The 16,579-nt window shown below is 34.6% G+C and overlaps 1 protein-coding gene across 4 annotated transcripts in view; it reads left to right on the forward strand.

The window, feature by feature from the left end:
* LOC114331358 (leucine-rich repeat-containing protein 15-like) overlaps positions 1–16,579 on the forward strand; it is a 58,607-nt gene that overhangs the window by 12,192 nt on the left and 29,836 nt on the right. Inside the window, exon 1 of one of the 4 annotated variants that reach the window (XM_050656539.1) lies at positions 13,467–13,558. The exons of 2 other annotated variants lie outside the window; for them this stretch is intronic. Coding sequence is in view for 1 of the 2 variants with exons in the window: in XM_050656505.1 (XP_050512462.1) it covers positions 13,863–13,884 (22 nt within the window). In the remaining variant the exon portion in view is untranslated. Of the gene's footprint in view, positions 1–13,466; positions 13,559–13,744; positions 13,885–16,579 lie in introns of those variants that run through there. One more of the 4 variants, XM_050656505.1, reaches the window with a different exon arrangement.

Here is a 16,579-nt window from a genome sequence, read left to right on the forward strand (position 1 = left end):
TAACAACTCGATATCAACGAACTGTATCATGTAGGTACGGTCGTTTATGAATATTACAGGGTAATATTTTGAAATTACTCAGTGTGGAAACAACTTAGGGAATAAAATTGCTTATTATTGTTTCAGACTTAGAGCTCGTTCACATGACAGGCGGTTAACGCGCGATTACAACTATACAGGGTGTAACAAAAATACAGGTCATAAATTTAATTGCATATTCTGGGACCAAAAATAGTTCGATTAAACCTAACTTACCTTAGTACAAATATGCACGGAAAAAAAGTTACAGCCCTTTGAAGTTACAAAATGAAAATCGATTTTTTCCAATATGTCGAAAACTATTAGATATTTTTTATTGAAAATGGACATGTGGTATTCTTATGGTATTAGAATTTTAAGAAAAAATTATAATTAAATTTGGACACCCCATAAATATTTTATGGGGTTTTGGTTCCTTTAAATCCCCCCAAACTTTTGTGTACGTTCCAATTTAATTATTATTGTAGAGCTATTAGTTAAACACAAGTTTTTAAAAACTTTTTTGTCTCTTATTACTTTTTTCAAAAGTCATTTTTTATCGAAATATTTGAATATTTGTCAAATCCACCACATATTAATTTGTATATGGTAAAGTACGGTTATGGAGACTTGGTAATAATATGAAAATTTATTTATGATTTACATTTTTAAGTGTATTTTGTACCATATTAAAAAAGAAGCCACATCTCGATAAAATATGCTTTATCAAAAAAATACAAAGAGGCAAAAAAGTTTTAAAAACACTATGTTTAACTAATGGTACCGCAGTAATAGTTTAATTGGAACGTACACAAACATTTGGGGGGTGTAAAGGAACAAAACCCTCATAAAATTTTTATGTAAACATATTAAAAAAGAAGCCGCAACTCGATAAAAACTGCCTTATCGAAAAAATACTAAGAGACAAAAAAGTTTTAAAAATACTGAATTTAACTAATGGCACCACAATAATAATTTATTTGGAACGGACACAAAAGTTTGGGGGGTTTAAGGGAACAAAACCCCCATAAAATTTTTATGGGGTACACAAATTTCAATATAATTTTTCTTTAAGATGCTCTTTCCATAAGAATGCTACACGTCCATTTTCAACAAAAAACCTCTAATAGTTTTCGATATATTCAAAAAAATCGATTTTCATTTTGTAATTTCAAAGAGCTGTAACTTCTTTTGTGTGCATATTTGTACTGAGGTAAGTTAGGTTCATTCGAACTATTTTTGGTCCCAGAATATGTGGTTTAATTTATGACCTGTATTTTTGTTACACCCTGTATACCTTTTACTTGAGACCGTTCACATGCTAACGTGTATTTTAGGTCATTAAAACGCTCGTTGACATGTTAACGGTCTCAAGTAAAATTTATGTAGTTGTAATCGCGCATTATCAGACGCGCGTTGATCGCCTGTCATGAGAACGGTGCCTTAAACGACTATAAAAAGCACTGGACACGTCAACTTTTAAATTCTTTGCGTTTTTTAAACATATAAAATTCACTCAAGTCTAGCATAGTCATCACCTTTATTTTTAATGGAAATTAAGTATTACACCTCTAACTTTTTTTAAAGTAAGACGGATCGTTATGAAACCTTTTGCATTCGATTGAGGCGAGTTTCAGGAAAATTGTTGACCATTTGGCATGAGGGACCAATAAAAATTGAATTGTTGTAGGCGAAAAATCCATTTTCCAAAGTGTAGGTATTTCAAACTGTTCAAAAAACAAAAATTCACCACTCAGAAAATAATCACGGAAATGAGTTCAATTTTCATACTCGAGGGGTTTTTTAGGTCGCTGAACAGGAATGTCGGGTCAGCGAAGCTGCAAGAGGTACCTGGTGCCCGATATCCCGGTATGTATGTCGTATCCTGGAGTTGTATGGAAATTTATTATGAAACTCGTTGAGAATTAGACCAGGGCGCATCTGTAAAAATATTAGTACATTTGGACGTTGAGAGGTGACTCATATTTTTTTGCAGAGATTGCTTGAAAATAACTCATATAATAATATTTGAGATATGCTCCCACTCAAAAAGGTCCGGAACATTGTTTAAATAATCAAAATGTTAAAAAATGAAGGAAAAAATCGATTTTTTTCTTCGTTTTTGATTATAACTTTAAAAGTATTTATTTTCGAGAAAAGTTGCACTGACACAAAAGTTGCGTAATTAAATTTCCTACAATATAGGATTAGCTACAAATTTTAAAAATTGTCACCCTTGTTGCAAAAGAGCAATAATTGTGAAAAAACATAAAAAACAAGTATTCGCATTTTACGTTTTTCAACCATTTTTGCTACACTTAGGACCTTCATGTGTTTTACCCAGAAAAACTTTATGATACAATAGAACAATGCTGTGAATTTCATTAAGATCGGTTTAACAGATTTGGCAAAATTAATTTTGCAATCCAGCTTTCTCAAAGAAAAAACATTTTTTAAAAATGTTGCAGGATTGAAAATAAAGCAGACAGCAAGTTGAGTTTTTTTTGCATGTAGGTGGAAGAATACTGTGCCTTTCAGGAATTTTTTAAATAAACATTAATTTTTGGTGCTACCCGCAGGACAGCGGATAAGTTTGCTCTGATTGGGCATTCCAATGACCTTTGATAATGATTGATTAATTTTAATTTTTAGTACATTTCAATATAAATAAATAAATTTGTTTATTGCAAAATAAAAACACATACTCTGTCCTTTGAAATAACACTTTTTTTAGCAAAAACTTTCCTTGTTCATATATTTTAACTTAAAGAATAAAAGTTTATTATTTTTAAACATATGCAATTGTTTAAACAATATTTCACAAACAATAATCAAATTAGTTTGATTTTTGTGGAATTAAAATATTAAAATACAACAAAATATAGAGTAAGAAAATAATATATTAGATAAAGATTAGAAGAAATTTTGGTGGAAATCAACATGTGTGAACCGAACACCGCTGTCCTGCGCGTAGCACCAAAAATTAATGTTTATTTAAAAAAATTCCTGACGCCGTGGATGTTAATAGATTTTAATTTTGCAAATTGCACATGCAAGGTACAGTATTCTTCTATCTTTAAAAAAACTTTCAATTTGCTATCTGATTTATTTTCAGACCTGCACCATTTTGAAAAAATGAATTTTTTTGCGAAAGCTGGATTGCAACATTTATTTTGCAAAATCTATTGAACCAATCCTAATGAAATTTACAGTATTGCTTTAATATATCATAAAGTTTTTCTGTTTAGAATATGAAGGTCCTAAGCCTAGTATAAATAGTTAAAAAACGTAAAATGCGAATAGTTGTTTTTTATGGTTTTTTGGCAATTATTGCTATTTTGCAACAAGGGTGACAATTTTTAAAATTGTTACCAACTTTTTATTGTAGGAAATTTAATTGTGCAACTTTTATATTATTGCAATATTTCTCGGAAGTGAATACTTTGAAAGTTATAATCAAAAAACCAAGAAAGAAATCGAATTTTTCCTTAATTTTTTGACATTTTGATTATTTAAACAAAGGGATGTTAAGGGATAGTGATGCGTAAGATATAGCCTCTCCTGTTCAAATGTCAACCTCACCTGCTCGTATGGTGATCTAGATCATGGTCATCTGGTACATCCTGCTAGACAACTAACGAGGCTCTGACGTCCGAGTGTTTGCCGGGATAAGCAATCCACCATTTACTGGCCAACGGCTTCGGGCGGACGAGCTGGTAAATGGAAGGGCACTCTGTTGTCCTGAGACTGGGAAACTGGTCTCAAAGGCGGAAGAACCAAGAAAGTGGTCAACGGCATCAGAATGCAGAAGGCAACGAGAAACCACTGCATTAAAGGTCCCTGATGACATCTCTAGAAAAGCTATCATGGCAAATCCAACTAAAGTGGAAATAGTTACTAATCATGGAATACGGAAGCCAAGATTCGGCAGGGGAGGTGATCCACCTTTAGACCACAGGGCCTCCCAGGTCGTAACCCAGCGAAACCCCTGTGACAGAACTGGAAAAGTGTCTCTAAGAACAGCAGAGTTGATTATTAAAATATGTACCTGGAATGTGAAGACAATGTATCAGGCTGGAAAAATTCATAATACCATTCAAGAAATGACCAGACTCGGAATCGGTATAATGGGCATAAGCGAAATGAGGTGGCCTAATAGTGGTGCTTGTATTGTTGACAACCATATGGTATACCACTCAGGAAATGACGATGGTCAACATATATATGGGGTTGGAATAATCGTGTCTCCCCAATTACGTCAATATGTTACAAATGTTATACCTATTTCTGAAAGATTAAGAATAATCCAACTGAATACTAGCCCCGTCAAATTAAATATATTACAAGTGTATGCCCCCACGAGCGATAAACCAGAAGAAGATCTAGAGCAATTCTATGAGTTGTTGATAAAGTCAATTAAACGACTTAAAAAAGAAGATATAACAATCATTATGGGTGACTTCAACGCGAAAATTGGTAAAGGGAGAAGCGGTGAATTCATAGGTGATTTTGGTCTAGGAGAGAGAAATGAAAGGGGAGACAGATTAAAACTGTTTGTAGAAGAAGAAGAATTTACAATACTTAACACATTCTTCAAACTACCACCAAGACGCTTGTACACCTGGGTCTCCCCGCAAGATCAACCAGGAAACGTAATACGGAATCAAATTGACTACATAATGGTGAACAAGAGATTCCGTAATGGATGCCTATCGGTTAAGGGTTACCCCGGTGCTGACGTATCATCAGATCATGTTCCTGTTGTTGGTAAATTTAGGTTTAGATTCAAGAAGGTTGCAAAAAAGAACAGCAACAAAAAGTGCGATATGAGAATACTAAAAGATAAGAAAACAAAAGAGACAGTCGCACAGATTCTTTCAGAGAAGCTAATTAATATGGAGCAAACATATGATGCCGAAGAATCACTCCAAAATATATGTGAAACCTTTAACAACATCAGAGAAGAACATCTAATAGAAAAGAAAGAGATGAGAAAAAGTTGGATGAACGACAATATACTACAACTTATGGAAGAAAGAAGAAAATCAAAAAACAACAAAATAATGTACAGCACGATTCAGAGACAAGTAAGAACTGAAATAAGAAAGGCCAAAGAAAATTGGTTAAAATCACAGTGTAAAGAGATAGAGTCGTTAGAGCAAAAACATGATACGTTTAACATGCATAAAAAGGTGAAACAAGCAGCTGGTCTTCAGAAATCCAACACAGCTAGCAAATTGCGAGACCAACAGGGGAATATCATCACAGACAGAAATCAAGAAATCTGCATATAGACAAAATACATACAGGAACTTTTTGATGATACTAGATCCGAACAACCTCCATCCTACATATGTGATGACCACTTACCAATCACATCAGGTGAAGTGGAAAGAGCAATATCACAACTAAAAGATGGCAAAGCTCCTGGACCTGACAATGCATATGCTGAACTCATAAAACTATTTGACACCGACGGTACTCAACGCCTAACCAAAATATTTAACGACATATATTTAAGCGGAGTAATACCAAAAGCATGGTTGAAGTCGACGTTTGTTGCTTTACCAAAGAAAACAAAGTCCGTATCCTGCAGTGATTTCCGAACCATCAGCTTAATGAGCCATATTTTAAAGCTATTTCTAAAAATTATACATCAAAGGATATATAGACTGTGCGAAGAAAAAATCAGCCGAACACAGTTTGGTTTTCGAAATGCAGTGGGTACAAGAGAGGCTCTATTTAGTATACAAGTGCTATTTCAACGATGTAGAGACGTGAATTGCGATATTTATGCATGTTTCATTGATTACCATAAAGCGTTCGATACAGTAAAGCACGACAAGCTGATGGAGATATTAACCAATATTGGAATAAACACCTGTGATTTAAGGATTATCAGCAATCTGTACTGGAATCAAACATCATCTATCCGGACAGAGGCAGGAGAATCCGACGATATCAAAATCAAACGTGGGGTCCGTCAGGGATGTATACTATCCCCACTGCTGTTTAACATCTACTCTGAGGAAATCTTTCAAGAAGCATTGGATGATGTTGAAGCCGGAATTAGAATTAACGGAGAATGTATCAATAACATAAGATACGCAGACGACACTGTGGTATTCGCTGACAGTTCTGAAGCCCTACAGGAGTTAATGAGCAGAATCGCAGAAGTCAGTCAGAGATACGGACTTTCACTAAACACTAAGAAAACCAAATGTATGATGATCTCTAAGAATGAACAGCAATTTGGACGAATCAGTGTGAATGGTCAACAAATAGAGAGAGTAAAAACATACACCTACCTTGGTACGAACGTCAATGAAAATTGGGACCATTCTATAGAAATCAAATGTAGGATAGAGAAAGCAAGATCTGCATTTCAAAAAATGGCAAAGTTGTTCAAATGTCATGATTTGTCGATGCCCATAAAAGTCAGATTACTACGATGTTATATATTTCCTATACTGTTGTACGGAGTTGAGTCGTGGACTCTCACAGACGCCACCTGCAAGAAAATTGAGGCTTTTGAGATGTGGCTTTATCGTCGAATCCTGAAGATATCTTATACCGACCACATTACTAATGAGGGTGTTTTGCTGAGAATGAAAAAAGAAAAAGAGCTGTTAATCAAAATAAAAACAGCCAAAATCGAATACCTCGGTCACATCATGAGGAACAGTGAGAGATATGGACTGTTGCAACTGGTCTTGCAGGGAAAAGTAGAGGGAAAGCGAGGACCAGGAAGGCGAAGGATTTCCTGGCTGAGAAATCTACGAACGTGGTTCAACACAACCACTACAAATCTTTTCAGAGCAGCAGTGTGCAAAGTGCAGATTGCCATGATGGTCGCCAACGTCCGAAACGGATAGGCACTACAAGAAGAAGAAGAAGAAACAATGTTCCGGACCTTTTTGAGTAGGAGGATAACTCAATTATTATTATATGAGTTAATTCAAAGCAGTTTCTGCAAAAAAATGTGAGTCACCTCTCAACGTCCACCTTAAAACAGATGCGCCCTGGACTAAATCGTTTGAGATGGTTTTGAGGTCGCTGAACATAAATATTGTTCGGCGATGCTGTACGAGGTACCTGGTGCACGGTATATACGTCATCTCCGGGAGTTTTATGAAAATTCGTTATAAAAATAGTTGAAATGTTTGACCTCGGTGTTTTTGAGGTCGCTGAATACGAATATTGCATCGAGGATGCTGTATGAGGTACCAGGTGCCGGCATCTACTTCATCTTCTGGAGTTTTATAAAAATTCATTATGAAAATAGTTGAAATTTATTATCTCTGGTTTTTTGAGGTCGCTGAACACGGATATTTCATCGAAGATGCTGTAAGAGGTAGGTACATGGTGTCTGGCATATACGTCGCCTCCTGGAGTTTTATAGAAAGTCGTTATAAAATTCAACAGTGAGTAACAGTAACAATAAGTTATTTTAATTCAGAGCACGAATTATGAATAAACAATTCGAATTTTTTTAGATTTAATAAAATTTTTTGTTTGGATATAAAGATATCAGAACCTCGTGTATATGTTTAAAACACTCAATAACCTTAAAAACGACGGAATAACAAGTTTCAACAAATGTTATTACGAATTCCCATAAAATTCCGGGAGACAACGTAGATACAGAGCACCAGGTACATCGTACAGCATTGCCAAATATTGGTGTTCAGCGACCTCAAAAACCTCGGGATAATCAGTTTCAACGATTTTCATAATAAATTTCCATAAAACTCCAGGATACGACGTACATACCGGGACACCGGGCACCAGGTACCTCTTATGGCGCGTCCGCATTGGTAAATTTTTCGTGCGTATTGAATTAATGGTTCGTCGCAAATTTTTATCAGTGAGGTCGCGGTGCTCAAATTATTTGATCTTCGCTCGAAAACGATAACCGATGGAGCATGTGCGTTGTGTGCGTCGAAAATTATTGCGTCCGATTTATGCGACGAATACGTCCACACTCCACACTAGCACAATTTACTTCAAGCACGCAAATATTTGCGACGAACGGCTGGTACGCACGAAAAATTTACCAATGCGGACGCGGCATTAAGCCTGGGTTTCCTCGAAAGCGGCACCGACAAACTGCGACCGTAACACTGCGATGAATGACGTCAGATTACGGTGAAAAATTCAAGGTTCTTCACTGCGGCAATGAAATGTGTAAACTCAGCAAGCGGTGGCTTCCAACGCATCCTTGGAAATAACCGCTATTATTTTGCGTGGTACAGTTTTTTATGACGTCATTCATCGCAGTGTTACGGTCGCAGTTTGTCGGTGCCACTTTCGAGCAAGCCAAGGCTTTACGGCTTCACTGATCCGATATTCCTGTTCAGCGACCTCAAAAACCCACGTGTCTGAAAGTTATACACATTTCCATGATTATTTTCTGAGTTGTTAATTTTTATTTTTTGAACACTTTAAGAATGCACTTTGGAAAATTGTTTTTCAGTCTACAACAATGCAATTTTCATTTGTCCCTCAATCCAAGTGGTCAACAATTTTCCTGAAGCTCTCCCGAATCGAATGCAAAAGTTTTCATAACGATCCGTCTCACTTTTAAAAAGTTAGAGAGGTGTAGGCCTGGATCCCGCGTACTAAAAAAAGTTGATTAATAGCAAGCTGAAAATTTGTTATTAACTTAACGGTGTCTAGTCGGAAAAACTTTGATGTACTTATAGTCCAGGAACCGAAGCTTTTCACCTCGCAATTTTTACAGAATGGATCAATTTGCTTGAAAATTTGAGAATAAGTAGTTGATACTCCAAGGATCAAAATCTATATGAAAAGGCGCTTTTACCATGGGGGTGGTTGCCACCCCATCTCGCGGGTGGAAATTTTTTATTATATTTTAATCGCAAAAGTTGATAAAATCATACATTCTAAGCAAAAAATGTTCCATACATTTTTTTTTGATAAAATTAATAGTTTTCGATTTATTCGCTATCGAAAGTGTTCGTCTTATATCGAAAAAAATCAATGTTTTTCGATAACACTCATTTACGATTCACTCAATTTTTGCCGTAGAAAAATTTTTTTCAAGCCAAGTTCTTGGGAATTAAATAACCTCCAATTTCATATTTAAACATTTTTTGGTATCTCTGATGCTAATCTTTCTATTCTGAAGAAAATGGCATTTTTTACCAAACTACAAAAATTCCTTATTCGCCTTTAACTCGTTTTTTAAAAACTAATCATTCTAAGCCAGTCAAACTTCTAGAATCTATTAATAATACATAAATAAAGAAGAATAAATAAGGTCAATGACTAAAAACATCGTTAACTTACATTATTATGCTTCCAATTGGATTTCTCCTTTTTTTTTCAAAAAAATATATTGATTTTTTAACCGTAACTTTTTTACTTTTTATCTTAGAAAGTTTGGTAAAAAATAATTTTGTAGGTTTTTACAAGATTTTTTTTAAATCCACAGTCTCAAAAAGAGATTACTTTGAAAGGGTTGGTAAAGGTGGTTTTTGCTTGTTATTACAAGTTTTAATTGTCAATAGCTCATTCAATTTTCGCCGTAGAAAAAATTTTTGTAAACCAGATTCTTGGAAATTAAATAAGCTACAGTTTCATATTTAAACATTTTTTCGTATCTCTGAGGCTAATCTTTCTATTCTGAAGAAAAGGCCATTTTTCCAAACTACAAAAATTCGTTATTCGCTTTTAACCCCATTTTTTTAAAAACTAATCATTCTAAGTCGGTAAAACTTCTAGTAGAACCTATTATTAATACATAAATAAAGAAGACCAAATAAGTTCAATGACTAATTTTAATTAGGATGATGATTAAGAGGTTGCTTCCTTTCACTTTTTCGATGAAAAAAATAGGGACTGGCATAAGTCACTTAATTTTTTAGCTAGAAACTATTTTTTTATTTCTGGAGATATATATTTTTAAATATTTTAAATTAGTTTGAACAAGTTATCCTTGAAAAATGCATAGTTTTCCCGTCTTTTGACTTTGCAACTACAATATTTAGCATTTGACGAAGAGGAGCTAACATTTAATAAATTATAGCTCGAATACTATTGGTCTTAAAGAAAATAAAAAAAAGAACGGTTTTCTTTAGTTTTTAAAAGATACATTTTTGTTAAGTACAGTTGTTTTGATAAAACGGAAACCTTTGGAGTTATTAGCAGAAAACATTGATTTTTTCGATATAAAACTAACACTTTCGATAGCGAATAAATTGAAAACTATTAATTTTATCAAAAAAATGTATAGAAAATTTTTTGCTTAGAATGAATGTTTAATGTTTTTACCAACTTTTGAGGTCAAAATATAATAAAAAATTTCCACCCGCGAGATGGGATGGCAACCACCCCCATGGTAAAAGCGCCTTTTGGCATCACATAGATTTTGATCCTTGGACTATCCACTACTTATTGTCAAATTTTCAAGCAAGTCGATCCATTCTGTAAAAATTGCGAGGTTTTGTCCTATTTTAACTTCATTACTTGGACTATTATGGGAACAGGGGAAGTTTTAATTGTGGAACTTGATTTTAATTGTGGAACATGTCATCCTGACAAGTTTATGATTGTGAAAGGGTTGTTTTTAAGTTTATTAGATAGTAACTGTATATGGAAAAATTTTTGTCCGATAAATATATTGGGCGTTTTAATAAGTTCGACACGTAGAACATTTTAAATGACATGAAAATGTTAACGATAAATAGCAGTCTGAGTTTTGCATGACAGTTTAGTGAAAGGGTAACAAATTAATTGGAAGTTCTGTCCGACAAAATACATGGGACGTTTTCGTAGTCTGACGTTCGAAACCTATAACCTGTTCCACAATTAAAACTTCCCCTGTTCCAGTGTTCCCCTTCATCAAAGTTTGTCCGACTAGACACCGTTAAGATATTAACAAATTTTCAGCTTGCAATTAATCAACTTTTTTTGGTACGCGGAATCCAGGCCTATTCTGCCGTGCTAAGCCCAAAGGCGGTAACTGATTTTTTATCGAAAATCAGATCGTTGTATTTCTACGTAGAACAGGGTATTTAGAATATATTTTACCAAGTCCTTGGAGTTGTAGAACTATTATAATGGGTATCTAGAATATATTTACAAAGTCTTTGGAGTTGTAGAAGCATTATAATATAATGAAACCCACCTAGAAATACAAAAATGTCATTTTCGATAAAAAATCAGTTACCGCCTTTGGGCTTAGCACGGCAGTATTGTCTATATCCTCGTGTAATGCGTTATTTACGTTGTTCCGTTCTGTGATTGTACAACTTCTCCCTAGAAATGATATCCATCTTTTCCTTAAATATTTTATATTTTTTGGGAATACAATATACAACTCAATGATTGTAATTAGAAATATATTTTTTGTACGTTTCGACTATCGTAACTTTGTTACCATCCTAGAGTGTTTGTTTTTGTTAGTTTTGTGGAACTGATATTGTCATACTTGTGGAGGTTCATATTTGCCAAATTAGCCCAGTAAATGAACGTGAAATAGGGCGGTACCGTGTAATTTTCAGGGTCAACTCCGAATTGCATGAAAATTTGGATTTAGGTTCTACTTACCCTCCACTTTAAAGCTGAACTTGCGCCTTTGGTTGCTTTTTATTGGGGGTAACAGTTACACCTTCTCGACTGTAAAAAAATATACGTTTAAAATAAGTCCGGAAATGGATAAATTGACTCATTCCAAGAGACATTTGTTCTGTAGAGTTTTTTAACTACCAAACTCAATACTTTCCGAGTTATTTTTCAACTGCTATCAACTATTTATTTTCAACTGAAAATGTATATTTTTCAACATAAAAAACAGCGTTTTCAGGCGATTTTTCGCCAATAACTCAAAAAGTAAGTATTTTATCGAAAAAAATACTCTTAGCAAAAATGTAGCATATAAAAAAAAACGAAAAAATAGTGTATTCATGAAGTCTATAGACTCAGTAAAAGCAAAGTTGTCACTCATGAAAAATTCGTCTTGATTCGTCAATTTCCAAATCGATTATTTTAACGTGAAAACCAAAAAATGAATCGCTTTTCGGGGAAAATACCCGTACAGCTAAACGCAGAAAATTTAACATATTTACTGCACTATTATTAAAATAGGACGTGAAATAGGGCGATACCGTGTAATTTTCAGGGTCAACTACGAATTGTATATCGTATGAAAATTTGGATTTAGGTTTTACTTACCCTCCACTTCAAAGTTGAACTTGTGCCGTTGGTTGCTTTTTCTTGAGGGGTGACAGTTGAACCTTCTCGACTGTGAAAAAATATACGTTTAAAATAAGTCCGGAAATGGATAAATTGACTCATTCCAAGCAACTTTTGTTCTGTAGAGTTTTTTAACTACCTCACTCAATACTTTCCAAGTTATTTTTCAACGGCTATCAACTATTTCTTTTCAACTGAAAATGTATATTTTTCAACATAAAAAACAGCGTTTTCAGGCGATTTTTCGCCAATAACTCAAAAAGTAAGTATTTTATCGAAAAAAAATACTCTTAGCAAAAATGTAGCATATAAAAAAAAAAAGAAAAAATAGTGTATTAATGAAGTCTATAGACTCAGTAAACGCAAAGTTGTAACTCATGAAAAATTCGTCTTGATGCGTCAAATTCCAAATCGAATATTTTAACGTGAAATAACCAAAAAATTAATCACTTTTCGGGGAAAATACCCATACAGATAAACGTAGAAAATTTAACATATTTACTGCAATATTATTAAATAGGACGTGAAATAGGGCGATACCGTGTAATTTTCAGGCTCAACTACGAATTGTATGAAAATTTGGATTTAGGTTTTACTTACCCTCCACTTTGTTGAACTTGTGCCGTTGGTTGCTTTTTCTTGGGGGGAGACAAGTTAAACCTTCTCGAATGTGAAAAAATATACGTTTAAAATAAGTCCGAAAATGGATAAATTGACTCACTCCAAGCAACTTTTGTTCTGTAGAGTTTTTTAACTATTTAACTCAATACTTTCCGAGTTATTTTTCAACTGCTATCAACTATTTATTTTCAACTTAAAATGTATATTTTTCAACAGAAAAAAATAGCGTTTTCAGGCAATTTTTCGCCAATAACTCAAAAAGTAAGTATTTTATCGAAAAAAATACTCTTAGCAAAAATGTAGCATATAAAAAAAAACGAAAAAATAGTGTATTCATGAAGTCTATAGACTCAGTAAAAGCAAAGTTGTAACTCATGAAAAATTCGTCTTGATTCGCCAAATTCCAAATCGAATATTTTAACATGAAATAACCAAAAAATGAATCACTTTTCGGGGAAAATACCTATACAGCTAAACGCAGAAAATTTAACATATTTACTGCACTATTATTAACACCTACAAAAGCACGTGCATACGAACGAATTAAAAAATTGGTCAAATTATACCATAAACTCCAAGATACTGATTTTGAAGTAGTGACCTTCGCGATAAAAACACAATTTGTGTTTCCTGATTTTAGGAACAACATTCCAGTTTAACCACAACGATTTGCAAATAGTAAAGAAAAAGTAATCTTCTGGTAAGTCAAAGCGTTGGCATATAAAGATTAGAGGCTTATATTAAAGAAGTATATACATTGTTATTAAATTGTAAAAAAATTGTGATTGTGAAATAAATAGCAGTTCCCAATGAGCATGTGAAAATTGTAAGATATATTATGAGTGATGGTGTATAGTGTTAGGGCAGGTGAAGTGATGAATACTAAATTCATGGTGAAAGTATGATTCATCAGGGGTCAGTGCAGTGCTAAATTCTCATCTTTCTATTTAGTGCTAATAGAAATTTCAACGTAACATCACAATGACATCACTCAATGTACACTAATGTTGAATAGTAATTACAAAGGTAGGAACCGTAGAAATAGACTTTTCAATAAAACCGTCTTTTATAATTTTTTCATTATTGTTGTTTTTTATTGTTCGGTCATTACTGCTCCAGAATATTTCACTAATTCGCTTGGTATTTCGTCTATATCTGCAGCTTTTTTGTTGTTCAGCTTTTCAATTGTTTTTTTTTTAACTTCCTGAGTATTTAAGTATATTAACTTCTTTATTTGTGGTCATTTCTGTGTGTCCAGCTCTAGCGTCATTTGTTCTTTCTCTATACATAGAGGCAGTCAATACATGTAGGTATCATTTTCTCCGTTTTGATTCTATTAGTTCCTTTACCTCTTTTTTGACCTCTTATAAAGCACCATATTTCCTTTTGGAGACCATACAAATATTGATATTTGAATGCCATTATCTTTTATTTCCACAGTAGTTTCGAATATACAAGGTGTCCCCGAAAATAGTGCGTTCCTTTAAGGTGTGCATATAATACACAGTTTAGAACAAAAAGTCCTATAACATTTTTTTCTAAACTTAACCGTTTCCAAAAAAAATTACATTGTTCTCCATATGAGTGAATTTTTATTTTCATGAATTTTTAGGTGTGTTTTTTAGGGTTGTGTGTGTGTGTGTGTGTGTGTGTGTGTGTGTGTGTGTGTGTGTGTGTGTGTGTGTGTGTGTGTGTGTGTGTGTGTGTGTGTGTGTGTGTGTGTGTGTGTGTGTGTGTGTGTGTGTGTGTGTGTGTGTGTGTGTGTGTGTGTGTGTGTGTGTGTGTGTGTGTGTGTGTGTGTGTGTGTGTGTGTGTGTGTGTGTGTGTGTGTGTGTGTGTGTGTGTGTGTGTGTGTGTGTGTGTGTGTGTGTGTGTGTGTGTGTGTGTGTGTGTGTGTGTGTGTGTGTGTGTGTGTGTGTGTGTGTGTGTGTGTGTGTGTGTGTGTGTGTGTGTGTGTGTGTGTGTGTGTGTGTGTGTGTGTGTGTGTGTGTGTGTGTGTGTGTGTGTGTGTGTGTGTGTGTGTGTGTGTGTGTGTGTGTGTGTGTGTGTGTGTGTGTGTGTGTGTGTGTGTGTGTGTGTGTGTGTGTGTGTGTGTGTGTGTGTGTGTGTGTGTGTGTGTGTGTGTGTGTGTGTGTGTGTGTGTGTGTGTGTGTGTGTGTGTGTGTGTGTGTGTGTGTGTGTGTGTGTGTGTGTGTGTGTGTGTGTGTGTGTGTGTGTGTGTGTGTGTGTGTGTGTGTGTGTGTGTGTGTGTGTGTGTGTGTGTGTGTGTGTGTGTGTGTGTGTGTGTGTGTGTGTGTGTGTGTGTGTGTGTGTGTGTGTGTGTGTGTGTGTGTGTGTGTGTGTGTGTGTGTGTGTGTGTGTGTGTGTGTGTGTGTGTGTGTGTGTGTGTGTGTGTGTGTGTGTGTGTGTGTGTGTGTGTGTGTGTGTGTGTGTGTGTGTGTGTGTGTGTGTGTGTGTGTGTGTGTGTGTGTGTGTGTGTGTGTGTGTGTGTGTGTGTGTGTGTGTGTGTGTGTGTGTGTGTGTGTGTGTGTGTGTGTGTGTGTGTGTGTGTGTGTGTGTGTGTGTGTGTGTGTGTGTGTGTGTGTGTGTGTGTGTGTGTGTGTGTGTGTGTGTGTGTGTGTGTGTGTGTGTGTGTGTGTGTGTGTGTGTGTGGGTGTGTGTGTGTGTGTGTGTGTGGGTGCGTGTGTGTGTGTGTGTGTGTGTGTGTGTGTGTGTGTGTGTGTGTGTGTGTGTGTGTGTGTGTTTTGTGTTTTATTGGCACTGGTTTTCACAACCAACTGGGCAGTCAATTGCATAATGATTTTCTAGACTATATCACTAACTCAGAGGGGTAATATGTAGTGTGTGTGTAAGTGTTTTGTTACTTTGCAAAGTCGACATCATTGTCTTTGCAAAGAGACATTAATTATTTCCGAGTGTCTGCGGTCCCTCGCATAAATATAATAATAAACGAAAATTGTTTTTCTGAAATCTATTGAAATATGGAATAATTTTAAACGAATTGATAAAATATCGAATCATTTACAATAAGAAACACTTTATCTTTTAACTAAACTAGTATTATGTATTTATTAAGCTTTATAGGTGTTGAATGCAATGATTTTAACTGAATTACATATGTATTTTTACTACAAAAACGTTATTACGTAGGTCAAAATTTTTGACGTAAGAGAACTGTCAAAACATTAGAATGTGATTTTTCATTATTGCCGTGTTTATAATAAACATAGCAATAATGAAAAGTCACAGACCTACGTAATAACGTTTTTGTAGTAAAAATACTTATAGTTTACAGTGGAAATTAAATAATACAACAGACAACGTTTAATATTTATTTTAATTTAGTTTTTTACATTATGCTCCGACTATCAGCAATATGTTTACTTGTGGCATAAAAATTAAATTAAATGTTTGTACTTAATTGACAATAATTGTTATAATAAATGTTAAAACTACCATGCATCGATACGACGAATTCAGTTGTTAGTAATGCCAAAGTCAACTAAATTATGTCGGATAGTTTCTGCAGCACCAAAAATTCGTTTCTGTAATTCAGCTTCTGTTTGGATTTTATGTCGGTTATCATACATTAACAAAAAATCTAATACATTGAATTCGGGACTCACGGTGGCCACAGAACGAGTCCATTCCTATCAATCCCACGACGAGGATAAGTGGTATCCAGAAGATTTTTCACAGCTCTGGAAAAATGTTCTGGGGC

This window comes from Diabrotica virgifera, chromosome 1 (assembly GCF_917563875.1).
Source record: "Diabrotica virgifera virgifera chromosome 1, PGI_DIABVI_V3a".
Taxonomy (NCBI): Eukaryota; Metazoa; Arthropoda; class Insecta; order Coleoptera; family Chrysomelidae; genus Diabrotica; species Diabrotica virgifera.